Here is a 19,631-nt window from a genome sequence, read left to right as displayed (position 1 = left end):
TAGTAACTGCCAAAGAGTGAACACTTTGAAGGATCTCGCTCATTACAGCAGCTCCAAACTCCGCATTTAAAGATGGTAAATTAATTTTTTTAATGTACTACTTTTCTCCTTTCCTTCCCTCCATCCCTCCCTCCTGCTCTGGCAGGGAATTGTTTATGGGATGTGGCAGATTGTTACAAATGGGGGAGAGGAACATTTCCAAATTCCATGAGGGAAACAGCTCACAGATGCTGGTGGGGGTGGGGAAGAAACAGGTTTGTCAAAATCCAGAGATCCAGATGGGCTTGCAGGCAGGGAGGAGTGGGAAATGAAACCACCCAGATGTGTTGGGGACTGGATCTCCCAGCCCGTGAGCCTGAGCAGGGAGGAGCCCAAGAACCTGAGATTGGCGGGGTCTCTCCCGCCTCCAGCTTGCCAAGCCCCTCCCTGCCTCCCTGGCCGGCACGGAGTCTTCACCCTTCAACAACACTCCAGATCCTTTGGCCTTGCCACTTCATTCTGGGCTTCTCTGGCCTCTTATCTACGCAGTGAGGGGAGAGGTGTGGAGCAAGCACTGGGATCAGCTCAGAGACAACTCCAAGGTCAAAGTCAGGAAATTCTCTTCTAGCTAGCACAGTGACCTTGCACTCTGCTGCTGGTGGAACTTTCATATTCCATGGCTGTCTGGGCCTCACTCCAGACACTGAAATCAGAATCTCTGGGCTTCTGTGATTTCACAAAGTCACCCGGAGGATTCTGATGAGCAACCAGAGTAGAGGGCACTACTTTGTGGCCCAAGCTGACCTCCTCTGTCCTAGTTGGGCCAGCCTCCTTACCAGCCCCTGCCCCTGCCAGGCAGCCCCCCACCCAGGTCTCTGGGCCTCCAGGACAGCCCCCTCCACAGGAGTGTGTTTCTGGTTCATCCTCACCTCTCTAAGGCCTACCCATCTGTTACAGTTGCTCTGGGCCTCCTCCTCAGGAAGGTGTGTTGGGCTTCTTCAGCCTACAGAACTCTCCCTTCATTTGAATCCTTTAACACCTCGAAGCAGAGAACATTCACTCTCTTTGACACTCTGTTCTGCTTTATTGTCTCATTATGCTGTCAATGTATATTGTATTCCTGGCTGACTTTGACCTCCCAGGGGATAGGCCCATGTCCTGTTCTCCTTCTGGGGGTCCCCCTTTCATCTGGCACAGGCTGGTGCTTACTAGTACTTATGGGGACTCTGTAACCTAATCATCTGCCCTCCAGGAAGGAGGACAGCACTCTTCACAAGTCTATCACGTTGCCCCTTGACAGTCTACTCTAGGGTTTTAGGCCCAGCTTTCCTGCTCTCCTGTCAGTCCATCCTCAAAAGCAGAGAGAACAGCTACTTCAAGTCAACTGGGCACTCTCACCACAAGAGAAATGCTAAGTTCGAGAGGAACAAAGTTAATCAGGAGCAGGCCTCCTGGATCTTGTGTGCCAGAATTTATGCCGGAAGCTCTCGGGAGCTAGCAAAGGTTCTGATTCCCTGTCCGAAGTGCTGGTTGTGTGTGGATCCACGGACACAATGGGTACGCACAGGCCAGATTGCCAATTTATGTGCCTTTGCTTCCTTCCTACAAGAGGTTTTTTCCTACTCAATGCTAAGTACGATTATCCTCTTAGCATCCATCTCCTCACTTCCTATGGGTCAAATTCACTTTCAATTAATTTGCAGTTACTAGCCTGTCTACCTGGTTGTACAACTGTATCTATTCTCGGTCCTGACGGAGCTCCACAAATGGGCTTCTTTCTCACCCTCAGATTGACACCTCTCCAAGAAGGAGAATTTGGTCTCTTCTTCCCAACCAAGGGCTTCCTGAAGGAGGGCAAGAGGCTAGGTCTCTCTCATCACATTTGGGGTTCTATCAAGGAAGAGGCAGAGGGTAGGAGCCACATGTTCCCTGTTATAACACCAAGGGCAGAGACGGAATGGATGAGGAGTGTGCTGCATGAGGAAGGAACGGCTACCAGATATGCTTACCTGGGTAGGGGTGGATGCCGTTAGCAAACACAGCTTCTGCAGCAGGTTGCCCGTTGGCCTGTGGGGGGAGGCCGGTGAAGCCGTTCACCCCAATGGGGGACGGGATGCTAGGCACAGCTGGTGCAGTGATGCCCGGAGGGGTGCTGCCACCTGATTCCAGAGGTGGAGAGGGGTGGAGGAGGAGGGGAGGCAAGTGGAACCAAGGTGAGGAAGGCCAACCCATGGAGCTCCACCCGTTGGCTCCAAGGGCCTGGGAATAGACCTAGACTTTACCTACCAACTCAATCCTATCTGTGAATCAGGCCTTGGATTATCTCCCTGCATGGTAACACCACTCATCCCAACTGTCTCCATTCCTCAAGCCAGAGTCCAACTCCAGCGTACCCCATAAAGACTTCCCTGACCAGTGACTACAGCATGATCTTGGACCTGCAGCACATAAACTATTCTCAGTGTCCTTGACTTTGACCACACTTAATTTTCCTTTCATTTTTTTCAGTGATTGTTGCTCACCCTGGCTAAGTCAGGATGGGCTGGCCCTTGTATAGTCAGGAAGGGGCTTCTAAGTTGCTGGCTCTGGTCTCTTGTCTGGATCATGAAGGGGCTGATCTGCCTCCTTACCAAGGGGTTTTGCTACTCAAGTGGAGGAGGTCTTAATTCTGATGCTCCCTTGCCCTTAAGGAGAAAGCCCTTTGCAGAGTCCACAGTCAGCCCTGTTCATACACAAAATAGACACTTTGGCCTCCTCCAGTGGAGGCAAAGGTGATGCTCACTGTGGCTAGGGTAAAGTCAGGGTCAGATGACAATATCCTGTGCTTTCCTTATGCCAGGTGGGTGGAGCCCAAGGTGTAGATGGCATGGTGATTTTATTGGAAAGGGCCTTCCTCTTCATGTAGGAAGCATGGTCTTTCTACAGCTCCTGGATGTCAGAAAGGCTGCCAGTGTGGTGTGGGCATGGAGAGTCAAGGAAGCTTGATGAATGAGAGCTTGGGGTGTTGGGGCCAACCCTTGGGACCAGGCACTAGTCAATGGCACTATTGACATTTGAGGCCAGACATTTCCTTATTGTGGGGAGCCGTCCTGTGCATTGTAGGATGTTAGCAAAATCCCTGGCTTCTACCTACCAGATTACAGTAGTAGCCCCATCACCACCAGTTGTGACAATCAAAAATGTCTCAGGACATTGTCAGATGTCCTGGGGGACAGGGGGACAAAATTGCCCGGGTTGAGAATCACTGAACTGAACTCCGACTGGCTCAGTTGGTTAAGCGTCTGCCTTCAGCTCAGGTCATGACCCCAGCGTCCTGGCATCAAGTCCTGCATAGGCTCCCTACTCAGCGGGGAGTCTGCTTGTCCCTCTCCCTTTGCCCCTCCCCCCAGCTCAGGCTCTTTCTTGCTGGCTCTCTCTCTTTCAAAAAAATAAAATAAAATAAACAAAATCTTTATTAATTTTTAAAAATTAAAAAAAAATTTTTAATGAACAAGATTTGTGAAAGGGGTTATTTCTAAGCCCCCTGTCCTTTAATGACTCTTGAGGTCCTCTCTTGCTTATTGTGCAGTTGTCTTGGGAAAAGCCAATGAGTCTAAGTTGGGTTAAAGGAAAATGAAAAAATGGGCCTCTTCTGCAGTTAGGCCAGCAACCTAACAAGGTCACAGAATGGGCAGGGCTCTTTACCCCTCAGATCTCAAAGGGAGGTGTTTTCATGTGAATTTCTTTCTAGAGATCTATAAAAGAGAACAAGATGAATTGCTTCCTGACATGGTTCAATAACTTGAGTGAAACTGTCACCACCCTGAAATCATGTCATTGACAGCATGGGGCCCATAGTCCCTCTTCCCTTAGGTCCCCAGGGATTAGAACATTCTTAAGACAAACTTCTGGAGGATGAGGACTGCTTGGGCCCATACATGTGTGCTCTTGCCATAGGAAGGTCTCCTAGGAGACAAAATTGGCCAATGAACAGGTCCCACCCTAAGTCCAGCTGCTTTCCTGCCTGGCCAGGCCCGGTGTTGGCCCTGCCCACTCACCTGAGGTTGGGGTCATGGGTGCGGCTGCCAGGCCATTCATGTTGAGGGCTGCCATCTGCTGCATCTGGGCGGCGGCGAAGGCAGCCATGGGGTTCAGGTAGCCACCCTGCGCGACTGACGCCATTAGTGCCGCTTGCTGCTGCATCAGCTGGGGCAGAGGAAGGGGAAAAAATATCATGCGCTTCCAGGGGGGCAGCCCTCCCCACCAGGGGGCTCATGTCCCGGAGACCAGCCTCCCGGGAGCCGAACCCCAGACAGTTCGGCTCCATCCCCCCACCCCCACGGCCTGAGAGAACTGTAATCGTAAGTCATGGCCTGAGAGAACTGTAATCGTAAGTCATGGTAGGTCTTAGGGACTCTAAAGTTGCAGAGGGGGAGGGGGACAGGCTTCACAGGTGCTGGTCAGCCCGGTAAAAGGTCTGTCGCTATGGAGATGTGACACCCAAGGCTCTAGAGACACGGTAGAGAAGCCTCTGGAGAACTAACTTGGCATGGATTTGTTTAAAATGGTCCTAACTTGGAGTCTGCTGGGGAGAAGCAACAGGAGGGTCATGACTCGAGCTCTGGGCACCTCCAGTGTTCTCATAAAGGTGAGTGAGGACTGGGCATGTTGTGGGCAGGGCCAGGTTTGGACACTGCTGAAGAGCGGAATCCTGGTCTACCTCAGTGCCACGCATATGGGGGCTGTGGTTACAAGTCTGGGGTGGGGGGCAGCCCAGGGGAGATGTGGACAGAGGCCGATCCAATGTGGAAGGAAAAAATGGGCAGCCAGCAGCAGGAGGCAGGGTCTGGGGGGACAGCAGGGGAAGTGCAGATGTGGGGGGCCGCTGCCAGGAATGCCCAGAGGCCTGAGGACCCCTTCCATGAGTGAGGGCAGGAGGAGAGCGGTGACAAGCAGACACCTGGGCCTCTCTCGCTGCTTCCAAGAGCTGCTTCCTAGGGTTTGACTAGCAGAACAGCGCTGAGGTAACCCACCTTGCTGCCTGGCTCAGAGGCCTTCTCTCTAGCTCTTCCCCTGTAGAACCAGGGCAGCAACCCCCTCCTCCAGGCAGCCACCCAGCATCAGCCTAGCCTTCTCTTAACCCCCTCTGGTGTCTACTCCCTGGGTTCATTCCTCACCACTCCTCACGCCCCAGGGCAGCAGGAGATTCTGGGCCAGGAGCAGGGCTCCCCTCAGCACAGTTAGGTGGCCTTGGTGTTTGGGGCTGTGAGCAAAGTGAGCTAGAGAACAGCTGCCCCCCCCCCCCGCCCGGCTGCGCCCCCACTTACTGCCTGTGCATAGGCGCCGTAGGCCCCGAAGGGGATGGCCATGGGGTTGAACATGCCCATCTGGCCAGCCATCTGCTGCATTCGCCGCATCGTGCGCTCCTTGTCAGTGTCGGCAAACTTGACCACCAGACTGGATGAGGCTCCCTGCAGCCATTACTGAGCGTGAGGCCCACTTGCCCCGGCTGTCTCCTCTCCCAGCTGTCCTTCCCCCAGCCTGGACCCACCCGATCCTCTCCAGGGGGCACGGGGCGCGGGGTGGGGCTAACCGAAGCTAGCTCCCACGCTTGCACTCTCCCAAGCATCTGGGATCTTAACCCCACCGCGGGCGGTTTTTATCTAGGGGCAGTCCCGTTCCTTAACAATCTGGGCCTCGGAGTCCTCGTCTGAGAAATGGGGATATTGATAATGCCTTCCTGCCTCTTGGAGAGGCTGTGAGCGCCGCACGGGTGGCACGGGTGGTCACGGTGTGCAAGGAGCGCAAGGGCAGGCGGGGTCCTGCGGGGCTCTCCGTCCCTCCCGGGCCCCGGGCCCGCCCCCAGCCCACCCCTGACTGCCCCACTCACCGGCATAGTCTGGCTGCCGTGCAGGGCGTTGATTGCGGCTTGCGCCTCGGCATGGGAGGAGTACTTCACAAAGGCGCACCCTGGGGGGACGGGAGAGGCTGAGCCACGGCGCCGGGGCCGGGCCCCCAGGAAGGCCAGAGAAGCACTATAGGGCTGAAACGCAGGGCACGGGAGGGGCCGAGGGGAGAGGGCGCATCCCAGATGAAAGCAGAATGGGTGACCCACAGAGACTGAGAAAGAAGACACCAAGAAACAGACACAGAAAGACCTGGACCGGCGGGAGAATTAAAAGACCCCTTAAGTCTCCCTGCCCCTGTCTGGACTCGGCTAGCGGCCTTCCCTCATCCCCAGGCCGGACCGCCTGGCCCCTTCCAAGCATGCTTCCCTGGCTACCCGGTCGCGGGTCGCGGCCAGCGGGAGGCGGCCCAGGACCCAGCGGTCAGTGAGGGGCCCGGCCGGGGCCTCACCCGCCAGCTCCGCCGCCCCGCCCCCACGCACCCTTGCTGTTGCCATCCGGCCCACGCAGGATAGTACACTCCTCAATGTTCCCGAAGGCCTCAAAGAGGCGTCGCACATCGTCCTCGGACTGCTGCTTGTTGAGCATGCCCACGAAGAGTTTTCTATCTTCTGGAACAAAATTAGGAGATGCTTACCCGGGCCAGGGGAGCCGGGCTGCCCCGGGGCTGGCCCGGGGTAAGAGGGCACGATCGAAGAGGAAGGGGGTAGGGGGGGTAGGGAAGAACTGGGCAGGGGAGAGGGCTCATAGCCGGAGGGGGAGGGCTGGGGCGTAGCTAGAGCAGGACCGGTCACAGGGTGAGGGGTTTGGGGAAGAGGGAGAGCATAGCCAGAAGAGGAGGTGAGGAAGGAGGGATTGGGTCAAGGGAGGTGGATGGCAGCGACTGTGCCCCCTCCCGCCCAGAGGGAGCAAGGCCACTGGTCTGGCGGCTCACCTATGGCACACAGATGGCCCACGGGTGGCACATGGGTTGTTTGGACAGCCCTGCATTCCCTTCCTCCATCCTCTTAGACACACGCTATCTTCTTGAGCCACCTTCACCCACAGATGCCAAAATTAACTCACAACAGGCAAGTCTGCCACAGGGCCTTTGCACAGGCTGTTCCTGCTGCTCAAAGTACCTCCCATATCACAAGACTGAATTCTTCTCTTCTTCTAGGTCTCAGTTCAAATATTGCTTCCTCATCAACGTCCCTCCTTCCTGCTCTCTTTTATTCTGTTTCAGCTCCTCCCTCTCATGGCCCAGATTTCAAAGGACAATCATTTACTGCCTTGCCTGTGTCTCTGGTTTCTAACTTCCTGCCCCCACCTCACGTCCTTGCTGAAGGAAGAGACCAGGCGTTGGCTGGAACAGCATATCTGGCACACAGTGGGCCCTCAGCAGGGAGTTATGGAGTGGATGGATGAAGGGCCTGTACCATTCCCAGGGTCACACCTTCTTTCTATCTCACATTGTTTTTTACCTCCATCTGGTGTCCCTTCCTTGGTCTGGCCCTTCCTATTTCATGCTTCCAAATTTAGCCCTGGGCACTTTTGGGGGCCCTGTTCCTGAAGTCTGGACTCCCTCACCAGCCTCCCTCTACCCATGTGTTGAGTCCCAAGTGGTTTGTTGACACCACTTGGCCTGGCCTTGTGCTGAGGGGAACAGGGATCCTGCTGGACTGTGTGGTTCTGCAGCCCCACTTGTGGCGGCCAGATTTCCCATCCCACAAGGTTACTGCATCTGCCCTGAACTCCTCCCACTAAGGTGGGGTCTGTGCTCCCTCCCCTTGAATCTGGGCGGGGCTGTGACTGCTCTACCCAATAGAGAAGGCAGAAGTGATGCCTGCTGATTCCTAAGCTGGGTCATAAAAGGGATCGGCTTCTACTTGCCTGTCTTTGAGCCTACTTTCTCTGTGGAAGCCAGCCCCCCTGCCGTGTTGAAGTTACAACTAGCTGGCACGGCTGTCCCCATGGAGAGGAACCCAGGCCCCCAGCTGACAGCCCACATCGACCACCAGACCTGGCGTGAATGGGTCTGCAGATGATTCCAGACCCCCGCCTTTGAGTCTTCCAGCTGAGGCCCAGATATCCTGGAGCAGAGATAGGCCTCCCGTGCTGGGCCCTGTCTGAATTCCTAGCCAGCAGGGCCCATGAGCGTAACAAATGGTTTTACACCACTCAGTTTGGGGCCAAACTGTTATGCAGCTGTAGTGGCGGGTGGAATCCCTGCGGTAGCAGCACTCCGCAGGTGCTCACTTCCATGTTTGTGGACTCTCGAATGACTGACAAACACAGGCACACACAGCCAAGGCTGCAGAGATGCACACCCCCACCTTGCCAATGGCCTTGAGTTCCTGGTTCCTCCGAAGGTGAGAGCATTCTGGGACCATGTCCGTGTGTGCTCAGGCTGGTTGGCACCTCCAGCCCCAGAGAGAACCCCCCCCAGCCCCCACTGCCAGGGGAGTTCACATAGAGCTGAGGGGCTGTCCTCGGGTCTGGAGCAGAGCAGAGGAAACCAACAGGTCCCTGCACTGCTGTGATGAGGGAACAGAAGGCAAGCTGAGGACAAAGCAGGGACTGACACCCCTCCATGGAATGTATGTGACACTCCTCAGGCACTGCCCTAAAGGACAAAGAAATAGTCAACCTATAGAGACCAGAGTCTCCCTCAGTTTACAAATCCCTTAGCGATTTACAAGAACGAAGTATTTCTGTCAATAACCTAGCTTCCGGAAGGGAATGTAGATACAATCAAAAGTCCTTATAATCTGCAGCCTCCAGGGAGTTCCCAACCATCTTAATGTTAACGCCTTGCTAGAGGGAAAAACAACCTTAACTTGACAATGGCAAGGCCTCCGGTTTCCTGTGGATCTTCTTTAACATATGGAAGTATTTTCTCAACCTCCCTTTTACCTCCCCTCCTCCAACCCCATGGTGTATAATCAGCCACTCCTCACAACCCGGGGCAGCAGCTCTTTCTGCCCACGGGGCCTGTCCCCGTGCTTCAATAAACCACCATTTTGCACCAAAGACGTCTCAAGAATTCTTTCTTGGTCATGGGCTCCAGACTCCACCCCACTGAACCTCCCATCTATTCCACAACCTCAACAGCTGTACAGGCCACCCCTGAGTCCTCCTCTTCAGGAAGCCCTGACCTCTGCCCTGCTAGTAGCCCTTAGCCCAGAGCACTCAGCACCCGGCACCTTCTCAATGACGGCATGGCCCTGGGTCCCAGAGCCTTCCATGCCCCACAGGGCATCATTGCCAGCTCCTGTTACCAGTTCTGGGCTGGGGACCACCGGCACTGGCCTTCACCAGTAGTGGACTTCAGCCAAAGCTCTGGGGCCTGGAGCCCCAGCCCTGCAACCTGCCCCTGACTGGGCTGCTTGACTTGGCTTCTGGGGCCATTCCAGGACCAGGCACACCCTGGCCCCATCTTCAGGGCTCTGAGACTCCAAACTCTGGGCTGGGAAACCAAGAGGAAGGAAGGAGAGAGAGAGGGAGGGAGAGAGGGAGGGAGGGAGGAGCGGTGAAAATGAGGAGGGATGGGGGGAGATGGGGTTAGGGGCAGAAGGCGAAGGAACATGGCAGAAATGGAGGGAAAAGAATCAGAAACAGACAAAGAGGGGCGCCGGAGTGGCTTGGTTGGTTGAGTGTCTGCCTTTGGCTCAGGTCATAATCTCAGGCTCCCTGCTCAGGGGGTGTCTTCTCTCTCTCCCTCTGCCCCTTCCCCGCTCATGCTCACTCTCTCTCTCTCTCAAATAAATAAATACAATCTTAAAAAGAAGAAGAAGAAGAAACAGACAGAGCGAGATGGGCAGAGGAGAGGGCAGAGAGAGAGGAGAGATGTTCAGGGGCTTCTGCTGAGCCCCCCGGGGCAGCAGCAGCATTTTGCAGGAAGTGGACAGAGCTTTTCAGGCCTTCAGAGGAGTCCTGAGCCATTACAACTCTGCGCTCCGGGCCGGCCTAGGGCTCCCTCTTGCCCCCAGCGCCTTTTAAAGACTCCGATTAAATGGGATTTCCGGAAAGACAATGAAGTGAAACCCCCTGCCTCCAGCTAATCCCTGGCCCTCTTGCTTAGAAATTCCATCTCCACCCCGGGAAGGAAAGAGGGAGGGAAGAGTAGGCCCCTCCTCCACCTGAGCCTGATTTAAATGCTGGGACCGCAGCCCCACGCCTTCTCCTCTCTCCTGACGTCTGAATGCATTCCTTTATTATCATTATGACAGCCTTCTGATTACATTAAAATTCATCCACACGTGCCTTTCTACCAAGCCACTTTCCTTTTGCCAGTTTTTTTTCCCCCTAGTTTTTTCTTCCTCTCCCCTGAAATCTTGCCTTCCTTACAGCTCTTCGGTCTAGACCAGAGCCATTCCTTCTGGAGCACTTTCCAAACGTGTAGGGGCCAGGCTCCTCTCCCCGACCACCCAGATCTCCCCAGGGAAACTGCAGCTAGTCTTGCCTTTCTGGAAGACCGCAAGGAACTAAAGAAATCTGCTCCATTCTTACTCCCCCAGGGATTCTCGGGTGACCCCACACCCACTCAGATGTTGGTGGTTTCCAGGATCCTCAAATGCACCCCGTTTCCCCTCTTCATTTCCACTGGGCTTTGGTGTGATTCTAAGGGTTCTCTTTCAGACCAGAGGCTGGAAGGGCTCTGAGTCCAAGGGGGACTCTCTTGCGGGCCCAGGCCCTAGGGCTAAACCCCAGCTCCCTTGCTTTGCAGCTGCATAACTGCTTCCCACCTGGGTCTTTAGGTCTTCAAAATGGGAATAGTCAGTCCTGCCTCAGGCGGTAGATGCTAGGCTTCCAAGGGATTCTACAGGGACAGGACCTGGTGAGCAGTAACAACAGCAAGGGCCACTACTCGGGGTTCTCTATCCAGGAGGAAGAGGAAATAGAGTGCCACCCCCCCCCTTCTTTTGCCCTACCCTGATTTGGTCAGGAGGGCCACCCCCTGCTGTGTGTCCTAGATGGGGAGAGGTCATCTCTGGGGGGACCAGACTCAGGCTGTGACTGACCAGCCGAGATGGACAACCTCCCCTGTCACCCCACCCCCTGTGACCTCCTCCCCCTCTGGCTACTTTCCCACGGCACTGTCCCCAGATGGTCTCAGATGACCAATGGTACCATTTGCTGGTGTCTTGGATCTGATGCCAATCTAGTGAGCGTCTCAGAGGATGACTCAGTTTCCCCAGCCTGTTCCCGCCCTCTCTAACATCCACACAGACCCCTAACTCCTGGGACAGGCCGAGCAGTCCCTGAGCACAGCTGCCTGTCCGAGGTGATGCAGGGTCCCTGGGTGATGTCCTCACTCTCCCCTGTAAGCCCTGGGCCTTAAGTCCATTGCCTCCCACGCTTGGGATATGGGGGTGTTGCTGCTCCTTCAGGGAGGTGAGGAGGCCAGGAGAGACCTCAGAGCCGGGGGGGGGGGGGGGCTGAAAATGCCCCTGGGTGGGAAGTCATGGGGCCCAAATATGTGAACAAGAGGAGGCTAGTGACTAGAACCCAGTATCCTCCCCTCAGCAGAGCCCAGCTTAGGGTAGGGGGTTGCAATATACTCATTTTCTGACTCCCAGGGTGGAATCCAGTCCCAAACCTCCCCAATCTTCGAGTATTCACATGGGCTCCCCCTGTCAAGGGACAGAGAGAGCAAGGGAGCATGCTCCTCAGTCATTCAACTGTTTTCCAGCACTTTGTCTGTGCCAGACGCGGCTCCAAGCACTGCTCCTGCAAAAGTAACGAGAGAGGTGAATCCACTCACTGGAGCCCTGCGTGCACCCCTGACGGGGAGACCGCCCATCTACAGCAGGCCGCTGCCAAACAAGGCAAAGCCCGCGGAGGCTGCGCACTGTGGGCCCCAGAACTAGTGTGCCGTCCCCCCAGGGAACAAGGCCACAGAGTGGCGGAGCTGGAGAGGGCCCCGGACAGTGCCTGCAGTCCCAGCTCTTTGCAGATGAGGAAGCTGGAGCAGAGAGGTCGCTCCAAAATGGGTAACTGCAGCCTCTTGGGGTCTCTTGACTTCCGGATCCCATAGCCCCTTGCTCCTGCCTCCCTGCACTTTTCAAAAGTGAGTGCCCGTGTCTGCGGGGGTGGGGAGCACCTGCGGTTCTGGGGAGCGGGAGTGCGACACCCCAGAAGGGCCAAGCAACGGAAGGTGGGCACTATTCCTCGGCCCTGCCTGCACCCAGAGAGGGTGATTCTGTTCTCTGTGCCCTGTGTCCTCCCGCCACTGCAGGGAATGGCAGAGTCTACACCACCCCCCAAATAATGCATGAAAAAAGTACTCAGTCCTGTGTCAAGTGAAGGGGGTTCACGGCCACTTCGAGTAGGGCCTGGGTCACAGCACCTGCCCTCCCTCCTGGGTCCACCGCTGGAGGCTCCTTCAGAAAGCATTTATTGAGCACCTGCTGTGCGAGAGGACAGCCAGGAAATGGCTCTGAACTGCACACCAGAGGGGCCAACAGGGGAGGTAGGGAGTGTTTACGTGCTGAAGGCTTCCAGGAGGAGGGGGGCTGCAGTTATGCTGTCCAGAGGACAGGTGCGGGGGGGGGGGGGGGCCTCCAGGCCTACCACAGAATTTGAGCAAAGTCTGAGAGGTGGGAGGGACCCCTTGGGCTGCTCTTGTCACCCACTCTGAGAGGTCCCTGCGTGCCAACAGGACTTGTAATGGGAGGACCTGCTCTGGTTCGATTTTGCTTGTTTCCGGGGGCCTCCTGCCGGATCCCCTCCACCAGCACACACCTCTCCCGTTCCTCTGGCCTCACGAGTCTTTTTTATTTTCCCAGAACGTCAGTCTAATTAAACTTCAGTTTCCCAACCTCTAAGAAGCTCTGGGTGCCACCCCAGGAGCCAGAGAGATAGGTGGGTAGGTGCTTATGAAAAGGCAGTGGCATCTGGTTGCCAGAGTCTCTTTCCAGTCCCTCCCTAAGCGACAAAGACTCCTGCACTCCTTCACCCTGGGCGTCAGGGCAGAATGGGGCTCTGGCTGGAAGGATTTGCATCTTAAAAGGTGGGCCGGGAAACACAGAAGCCGGAGAGCAAAAGTAGGTTTAGGACAGGCCCCAATTTAGGATATCTCAGAGTGGTGCCTGGGGGTGGGGGGGAGGGCAGACGTGCAGGGAACATCTCCAGGGCTCTGCAGGGGGAGTGGGCCCCTGAGTGGGGCGGAGGTGGTGGCAGCAGCGCCCCTTGACTTGCCAAATACCAGCGCCCTAGCGCTAATGCTCAAATTCCGGTTTAATTTCCAAAATTCGATTCGCTCATTACCATCGGCATTAAACAATATTTCCTGCTTAAGGAGAGACGGCGCTGTGGGCGAGCGTTCAGATGGTTAATCCCTTTTATTGCCACAGTGGACTGTTACTGCTCTCTTCCCTCCGGCTGCTGAGGGCGGGTCTGGGGGGGACGGGAGCTGGGAGAAGCCCAGGGCCAGGGGCCAGGGTGGGGAATAAGTGGCTTTGAGGTCTGTGGCTGGTGGGAAGGGCAGAGGAATTAGTGGGGGGGATACAGGGCCAGGCTGGCAAAAGCCACTTTCCTTTGGGTCAGCAGTTTGGGGAGTGAGGAAAAAATGCCAGACATTCACAATCACTGAGCCAGAGGTCTTCCTTCCTGCTCTGGAGGCTTTGGACCCCAAGGTGGTCTGGCTGGGGCCGGAGCTGGGAGCCCGGGGTGCCCCACGTGCCTGCCTCAGCTCCTGGCAGAACCTGGAGTCCTGAGGACTGGCCCATACAGGGTGCTCAGGCATCTCTCAGGCTGTTTACTTTGGGACCAGGGGACTTCCCAGGGTGCCTCCTGGATTCCAGAACCATCTACTCTTCCTGGAGATGATCTCAGTGCTCACGGCCCACAGGCAGTGAGTCCAAGGAGGAAAAGGCTTACTCCTGTTCCCTAACTTCACTGCAGATCAAGGAGGACCTTCAGTGAAGGGACATGAGAGGCCGGAGGACTCGACCTCAATTGGAGCTGGGGGGGGGCGGATATCTTCTAGGCATTAACTGAAGCTGTTCGTCAAACCAAACAGGCAAGTCACGTACCTCCCTGGGCCCAGTTTCCTCATCTGTAAGAGGGAAAGAATAGCTGCTGTGCCCACCGGGTCAGGCTGTTAGAAGTTAAATGAGCTGAATACACAGGGTTTTCGCCCCGAGCCTGGCACATAGTGAATGCTCAGTAAATGCACTCTTTGCGCCAATTACAGCCCTTACTGCTACCCACCCATAGGGGTGCCAACTGGTGAAGTGAGGATGCCCACCCCCACCCTCATCCCCAGGGATGTGGAGAGGGCTCCCACATACTGCAAAATGAACAAAGTCATGCTTGCCCAGCCCAGCCTGAGAAGCCAGGCTTCCCTTTGCACCACCTTGACCAAATGGCAGTGTTTGGGGGTCCACTAAGAGGTTTCCCAGCCTCCTCCAGGAGGGCTACCTGGATTGATTCCAAATGAGGCATTTCTCCCAAAGTTACGCTGAGCCCCACCACGTGCCATTTCCACCAGTCCTGCTCATCCAGACCCACTAGGCACCTCTGGCTCCTAAGGGACCAGCAGGTCTCAAACCAATCATCTGAATCATAATCTGTGCTATTTTCAAGATTGCAAGTCCCAAGATCTCCCCTGCCTCTTATTTGTCAGCCCTAGGAGAGCCCCTTTCCTTCCCCCCGGAAAGCAGCATGCAGCCTCAAACCTGCCTTCCAAGTGGGGTGGGGGGTGTTGACAGGGCAGGGGGCTCCTCTCATCATGCGATCCCAACAATTGTCCCTCCTTAAATTGGTGGGGGCTGTTCACAGCATCCATCCACCCCCAGGGTTAGGAGCCTGGGCTGGATCCCTCTGCAGCCCTGTGATGGGGTCAGCCACCGTCTGGAGAGCCAGTCCCTTCACCTGGGACATGGGGTCGCTAGCCAGGCCTAGGTGGGTTCTCAGCACAAAGTGAAGAGTGAGTGTTAAAGTCATGCCCTCCTTGGTCCCCACAGCACACACTGTATCAGAGCCAGAGCCAGAGCCAGGGAGGCAGCTGGGCGGGGGCTGTCTCCCCCTCCAAGGATAAAAGCCTGTCTGCCTGGGAAGAAGGCTGAGGGAGACATCAAACCAGATCAAAGGCTGTTGGGCTGGGGCTGGGACGGGGGCTCCCTCTCCACCGGGGATGCAAATGAGGACCCTCAGCCAGCTCTGGCCTCCGGGGGAGGCGGTGCCAGCCTTGATCCGCCAGCTCCCTCCTGACAGGCACTGTTTGATGTTGGGGGTGGGGGGAGGCAGGAGACCACAGAACTGCTTCCAGTCCCCTCACTCGCATTCCTTCAGCCAGCCTGCCTCCCGTGCTTCAGGATCTGGCCTGAGCCGAGCCTAGTCGTGTGGGTCACCTCCTCGCTGTCTCCTGACACCCACCCAGGCCCCTGCTCTCTGCTCTCCACACAGCACCCGGAGGGGTCAGTTCAAATCCAAGGCAGAGGCCATCTCTTTCCAGCTCAAACCTCGCACTGGCTCCCGTCTCACTGAGAACAAGCCCAACATTCTAGAGGTCTGTAAGGGACTATAGAGGCGCCCCACACTCCATTTCTCCCGAATCCCTCCTACTCTGCTCCAGACACCTGGGCCTCCTTGCTGTCTCAGGAACACTCCCTGTGCCCCTCTGCCCCGGGGCCTTTGTGCGTCCTGCCCCTCCTCCTGACGGAGAGATCATGTTCTAGACATCTTCAGGGCCTTCACCTCCTGCAGGCCTTCCATCCAGTGTCACCCGCTCATTGAACTTTTCCGACCGTGCTATTTTGCATCACAACTTTCACACCCCTGTCTTCTTCCCTTTATTTTTTTCATAACATGTATCACATTGTTTTACTCACTTATGTATCTCCAGCCTCCCTTCCATAGAGGCAGGGATGTGAGTCCATTTCGTTCATTGCTGAGCACCCAATGTCTGAAGCACCTGGCATATAGTGGATGCTCGCTAAATATTTGTTGACATGAATAAATGAACCCATTTGCTCAGTGAGCCTTGGGATCGAAACTCGGATGGGGCTGGCATGGGGGCAGGTGCTGGGGATGAGGCACTGACCTCCAGGAAACCAGGGGCCCTGGAGGTGAGCGCAGGCGCAGAGCCTGGAGCCGGGGGGTGGCCATGAGGGCAGAGTGTGGACAGGGGTCTCAGAGGCTTGAGCTGGGCCCTGAAGATTCACGGGCGGGGTCTGCCAGGTAGAAATCGCTAGTGGCAGACAGCCCAGGTCAGGGAACAGCAGGTGCAGAAGCAGGTGTTCAAGGGCATGTGGTGTAAGGGAGGAGCAGGGCATGTGGTGTAAGGGAGGAGCAGTGCATGTGCACGTGCTCCTTCCTAGTCTCGCACCCACCACAGTCTGAACACCTCCCTCAAGGCCCAGGGCCTGGTCCCTCACCTCTGGCCCCTGCACACTAGCCCGGGTCTCACAGTCTGGGTCTAGGCTCCTCACCTGCGCCCATTCTTACTGCCGACCACGTGCTCCCCAGGCTTGGCCTAGCTCCCCCAATTCGTAGCACTAGCCTATACAGCCCCCACATCGCCCCTTCATGACCAGAGCCTGTGGACCCAGCTCCCACATCACAGCACGTCCACCGTCCCCCGGCAGCACCGATCAGACCAGCTCCCATCCCAGACCGACTCGCTTACTCCAGGAGGTGGTTAAAACAGCAACAATAGTAAAAGTCATCATGGTTCTCATTTATCGAACACTCGCACCCAGGCAGTGAGAGAAGCACTTTACAGGTATCATGGGTATTTGATTATTCCTACCGTGCAGATGAAGCCACTGAGGCCCAGAAGAGCTGAGTATCTTTCCCAAGAATACACATTCGGTCATCAGTGAAGCAGAGACCACACTCCGTGTTCTGAGCAGAGCTCTCTGGTCCCCTTCCTTCTGGTGGAGGACAGCATTACCTGGACATCTCACTCCTCTCCTTTCTCACCACCCTTCTGTGTGCACACAGATAGCTGGCAAAGGCCTAATGATCCATTGCTTCTCCACGTCCAGAGCTTCAGTTCAGAGCCCGGAAGGGGAACTAGGCAGGGCACCCATAACCTGCAGCTCAGCAACAAGACAGCAGGCTCCCCTTGATTTCTGATGTCTCAGGACCTCTCTTTAGGCCTCACAGGCCCTCCCCAGGCTCACTCGCCCCTCTGCCCAAAGCCCAGCTGTCTTAAACTTCCCTGGGTGATAAGGAAGTCAGCTCTTTCCTGATGAGTCCTCAGGCCTTCCCCTTCCTGAGGTCTAGGCCACAGGGTCCTCTTGCCTCCCCACACAGGACATGGGACCTGTTGGCAGAATCCACTCTTGGGGGGTCCGTGCCCCTCCAGCCCCCTGGTGGCTCCCCAGAGCACAGCTGTGGCTCTGTGCCCTCGAGGGCTTGCTGCACGTTTCAGGAGATAGGACTAGAACTCAGGGACTGTCACCACCCTGGGGGCCATGAATGGCCCCTGCACACTTGTCTCTTACACTCTTAGAGGCAATGGGCAGGCACGGGGGCCCTGAATTGGGCAGGAACTGAGCCCAGGAGGTTCAATACAGGGGAGGGGTCTGGGGGCCACCACCACACCCCTTGCTGCCACCCTCTCTGGCTCTCTGACCCTCGACCCACACTGAGTCTGCACCAGGCTTTCCAGGAGGAGCCCGGGACACGAAGTGGTTCTTTGGAGAAGTCACCTTTCTCTGGGGCAGCGGCGCGTGGCCATCTCTCCAGGTAACTGATGATACATTTGATCTGCCACATTATCCTTACCAGGCACACGGCGCACGGCAGACGGCCTGGGGTTCTGTGGGGACTTCTCGGCAGCCAAACCCTGTTGTCTAATGGGGTTTCCACCGGCGTCTGGTGCACTCTGCAGCATTTCACCCATCACAGGATAATTTATAGCATAATGGGGCCTTTTTCCCTTTATATCATGTGGGAGCATAAATTATGGCCAGTTTGTCCTCAGCTCTCAAGGAGACAGACAAAGCAAGGCGTTATTCTGGCAAAAAGAGGCGGCTTCTGCAGGGCACAGGTGGGGGGAGGGCGGCCAAGTATCCTGGGGCACAAGACGAGGAGAGACCAAGGATTGCTCTTAAGAACAGCTCACTGACAGGATGGAGACGCTAGTCAAGGTGGCCGCAGGTACCGGGGAAGAAGTAAAAGACCCACTTAGGGCCACTTATCTCTATTCACTTTGGCTCGGGGCTCGTTCAGTGCGTGGTAGAGCTGCGCAGCTGTGCCCGAGGGATACAGACCACCCGGCCGCAGACCAACCCGAACCCCAGCCACAAGCTCCCCTCATCCTCCAGCTGTGGCCCAACTTCCTACAGCCTTACAGAGAGAGTGGGTGGTCCTGGGTCCACCCCCCTCCTCCACGCCTCCTGCACAACAGGGGAATGGGGCGAAACCCCTCTGCTCCTCTGACCCATGGCCCAGTTTTCACATTGAGAGTGGGGCTTTGCTTCTTGTGGGACAAGGGAGGAGAGTGGCACCCCAACTTCTCACAGCCCACTGCCGGTCTTCCTGGGGAGGGGCAAGCACCGTGGGGTCAACCTTTCTAGTCTAATACAGCAGTTGTCATCCTTGAGTCCAGACGCCACACCTGTCAAGCCCAGTCCCCACCCTGGACACTGTGACGAGGACTTCTGGTGAGCCTGGAAGGGATCATCAGAGGCCTCCCGACCCACCCTCCTCCAGCACCACCCAATGTGGGGCTGACGCTTCCTGAACACCCCGGCAGGAGTCTCGAGGCAGCTCAGAAGAAAGTTGTCTCACAGGCGCCACCAAAGAGCCCAACCCTGCCCAGAGCCCAAGCCTTTCCCTAGAAAAGCAGAGCCTGCCCCTCCTTCCTTGGTACACCCTTTCCAGAATAACAGCCAGGGTCCTGGATCTTAGAGGTTGCTGGTTCTTGGCTCTGACTGCTGGAAAATCATCTGGAGGCTTTCAAAAATACGGACGTCTGCTTCTGAGACAGGGACTAGTCTGGAGCCCAGGCATCAGTATGTTGGCTTTGGTTTTTGGTTTTTTTGAAAGCGACTTGGGTAATACCAACATGCAACTGGGGCTGGGAAGAGCTGTGACAGTTCTTCTCCAGGCTGCTCCTGGCCATCTCCCCTCAGGCACCACCTGTCTGGCCCTAGGCCTGCCTGCAGGAGCTCAGCCTTCCAGACAGTTCTGTGCTTGCTGGTGCTGGGGGGAATGTGGCTCCCATCTTCTCTGCCCTGACAGCTAAGGCTGGGCCAGCCCTGCTCTGAGAGGAGGGTCCCAGCCTCTTCCATCAGCCCTCAGGCTTCCTTCCTGTCCATCTTTGTTCCTGCCACCTTAGTCCTCCTGGAGTCACTGCTGTCCCCCAGCCCCCTTCTCCATGGAACTCAGCGGGCCCATGCTTAAGTACACACTGAATTAACTCCTGACTGATAATGGACTGCAGAGAGACACAGAGATGGATGGATGGCAGACATGATTAATAGATGCTAGATACCCAGATTAAATGTTGGATGATAGATAGATGCACAGATGAGAGAAAAATGATTGCTGAAAGCAGATTTATGATCAATGGTACTTAAATAGCAATCGGTAAATGTGGATGGATGGGTGGCCGCAGTGTTTCTGAGGGCTTCAGATAATGGGGTCTAAATGCCAAAGGTCAGAAAACTAGTCGTGGCCACCCACATCTGTGAGGGTGTCAGCCCGCAGAAGATCAAGGAACCCGGTTCTGCTCAAGACCGATCTTGAACCAACTTTCTCTTTCAGCTCAGGTTCCTGCACCTCCGCCTTCTCTGATGGGTTTGTTGTGTATGTAGGTTGCAGTGG

The 19,631-nt window shown here is 56.0% G+C and overlaps 1 protein-coding gene across 50 annotated transcripts in view; it reads right to left on the bottom strand.

The window, feature by feature from the left end:
* Nucleotides 1–19,631, bottom strand: part of CELF4 (CUGBP Elav-like family member 4) — a 290,944-nt gene that overhangs the window by 22,452 nt on the left and 248,861 nt on the right. For 19 of the 50 annotated variants that reach the window (XM_044383144.3, XM_044383146.3, XM_044383149.3 and 16 more), the window contains exons 4-8: nucleotides 6,347–6,475; nucleotides 5,849–5,928; nucleotides 5,286–5,429; nucleotides 4,017–4,164; nucleotides 1,989–2,138 (exon numbers count right to left, since the gene is read on the bottom strand). In XM_044383144.3, the coding sequence (XP_044239079.1) occupies nucleotides 1,989–2,138; nucleotides 4,017–4,164; nucleotides 5,286–5,429; nucleotides 5,849–5,928; nucleotides 6,347–6,475 (651 nt within the window). The remainder of the gene's footprint in view (nucleotides 1–1,988; nucleotides 2,139–4,016; nucleotides 4,165–5,285; nucleotides 5,430–5,848; nucleotides 5,929–6,346; nucleotides 6,476–19,631) is intronic. The other 31 variants (XM_044383151.3, XM_044383152.3, XM_044383143.2 and 28 more) reach the window with 4 other exon arrangements.

This window comes from Ursus arctos, unplaced genomic scaffold (assembly GCF_023065955.2).
Source record: "Ursus arctos isolate Adak ecotype North America unplaced genomic scaffold, UrsArc2.0 scaffold_17, whole genome shotgun sequence".
NCBI lineage: Eukaryota > Metazoa > Chordata > Mammalia > Carnivora > Ursidae > Ursus > Ursus arctos.
Note: the sequence above shows the minus strand (reverse complement) of the source record. Positions and strands in the feature narration are given on the sequence as shown.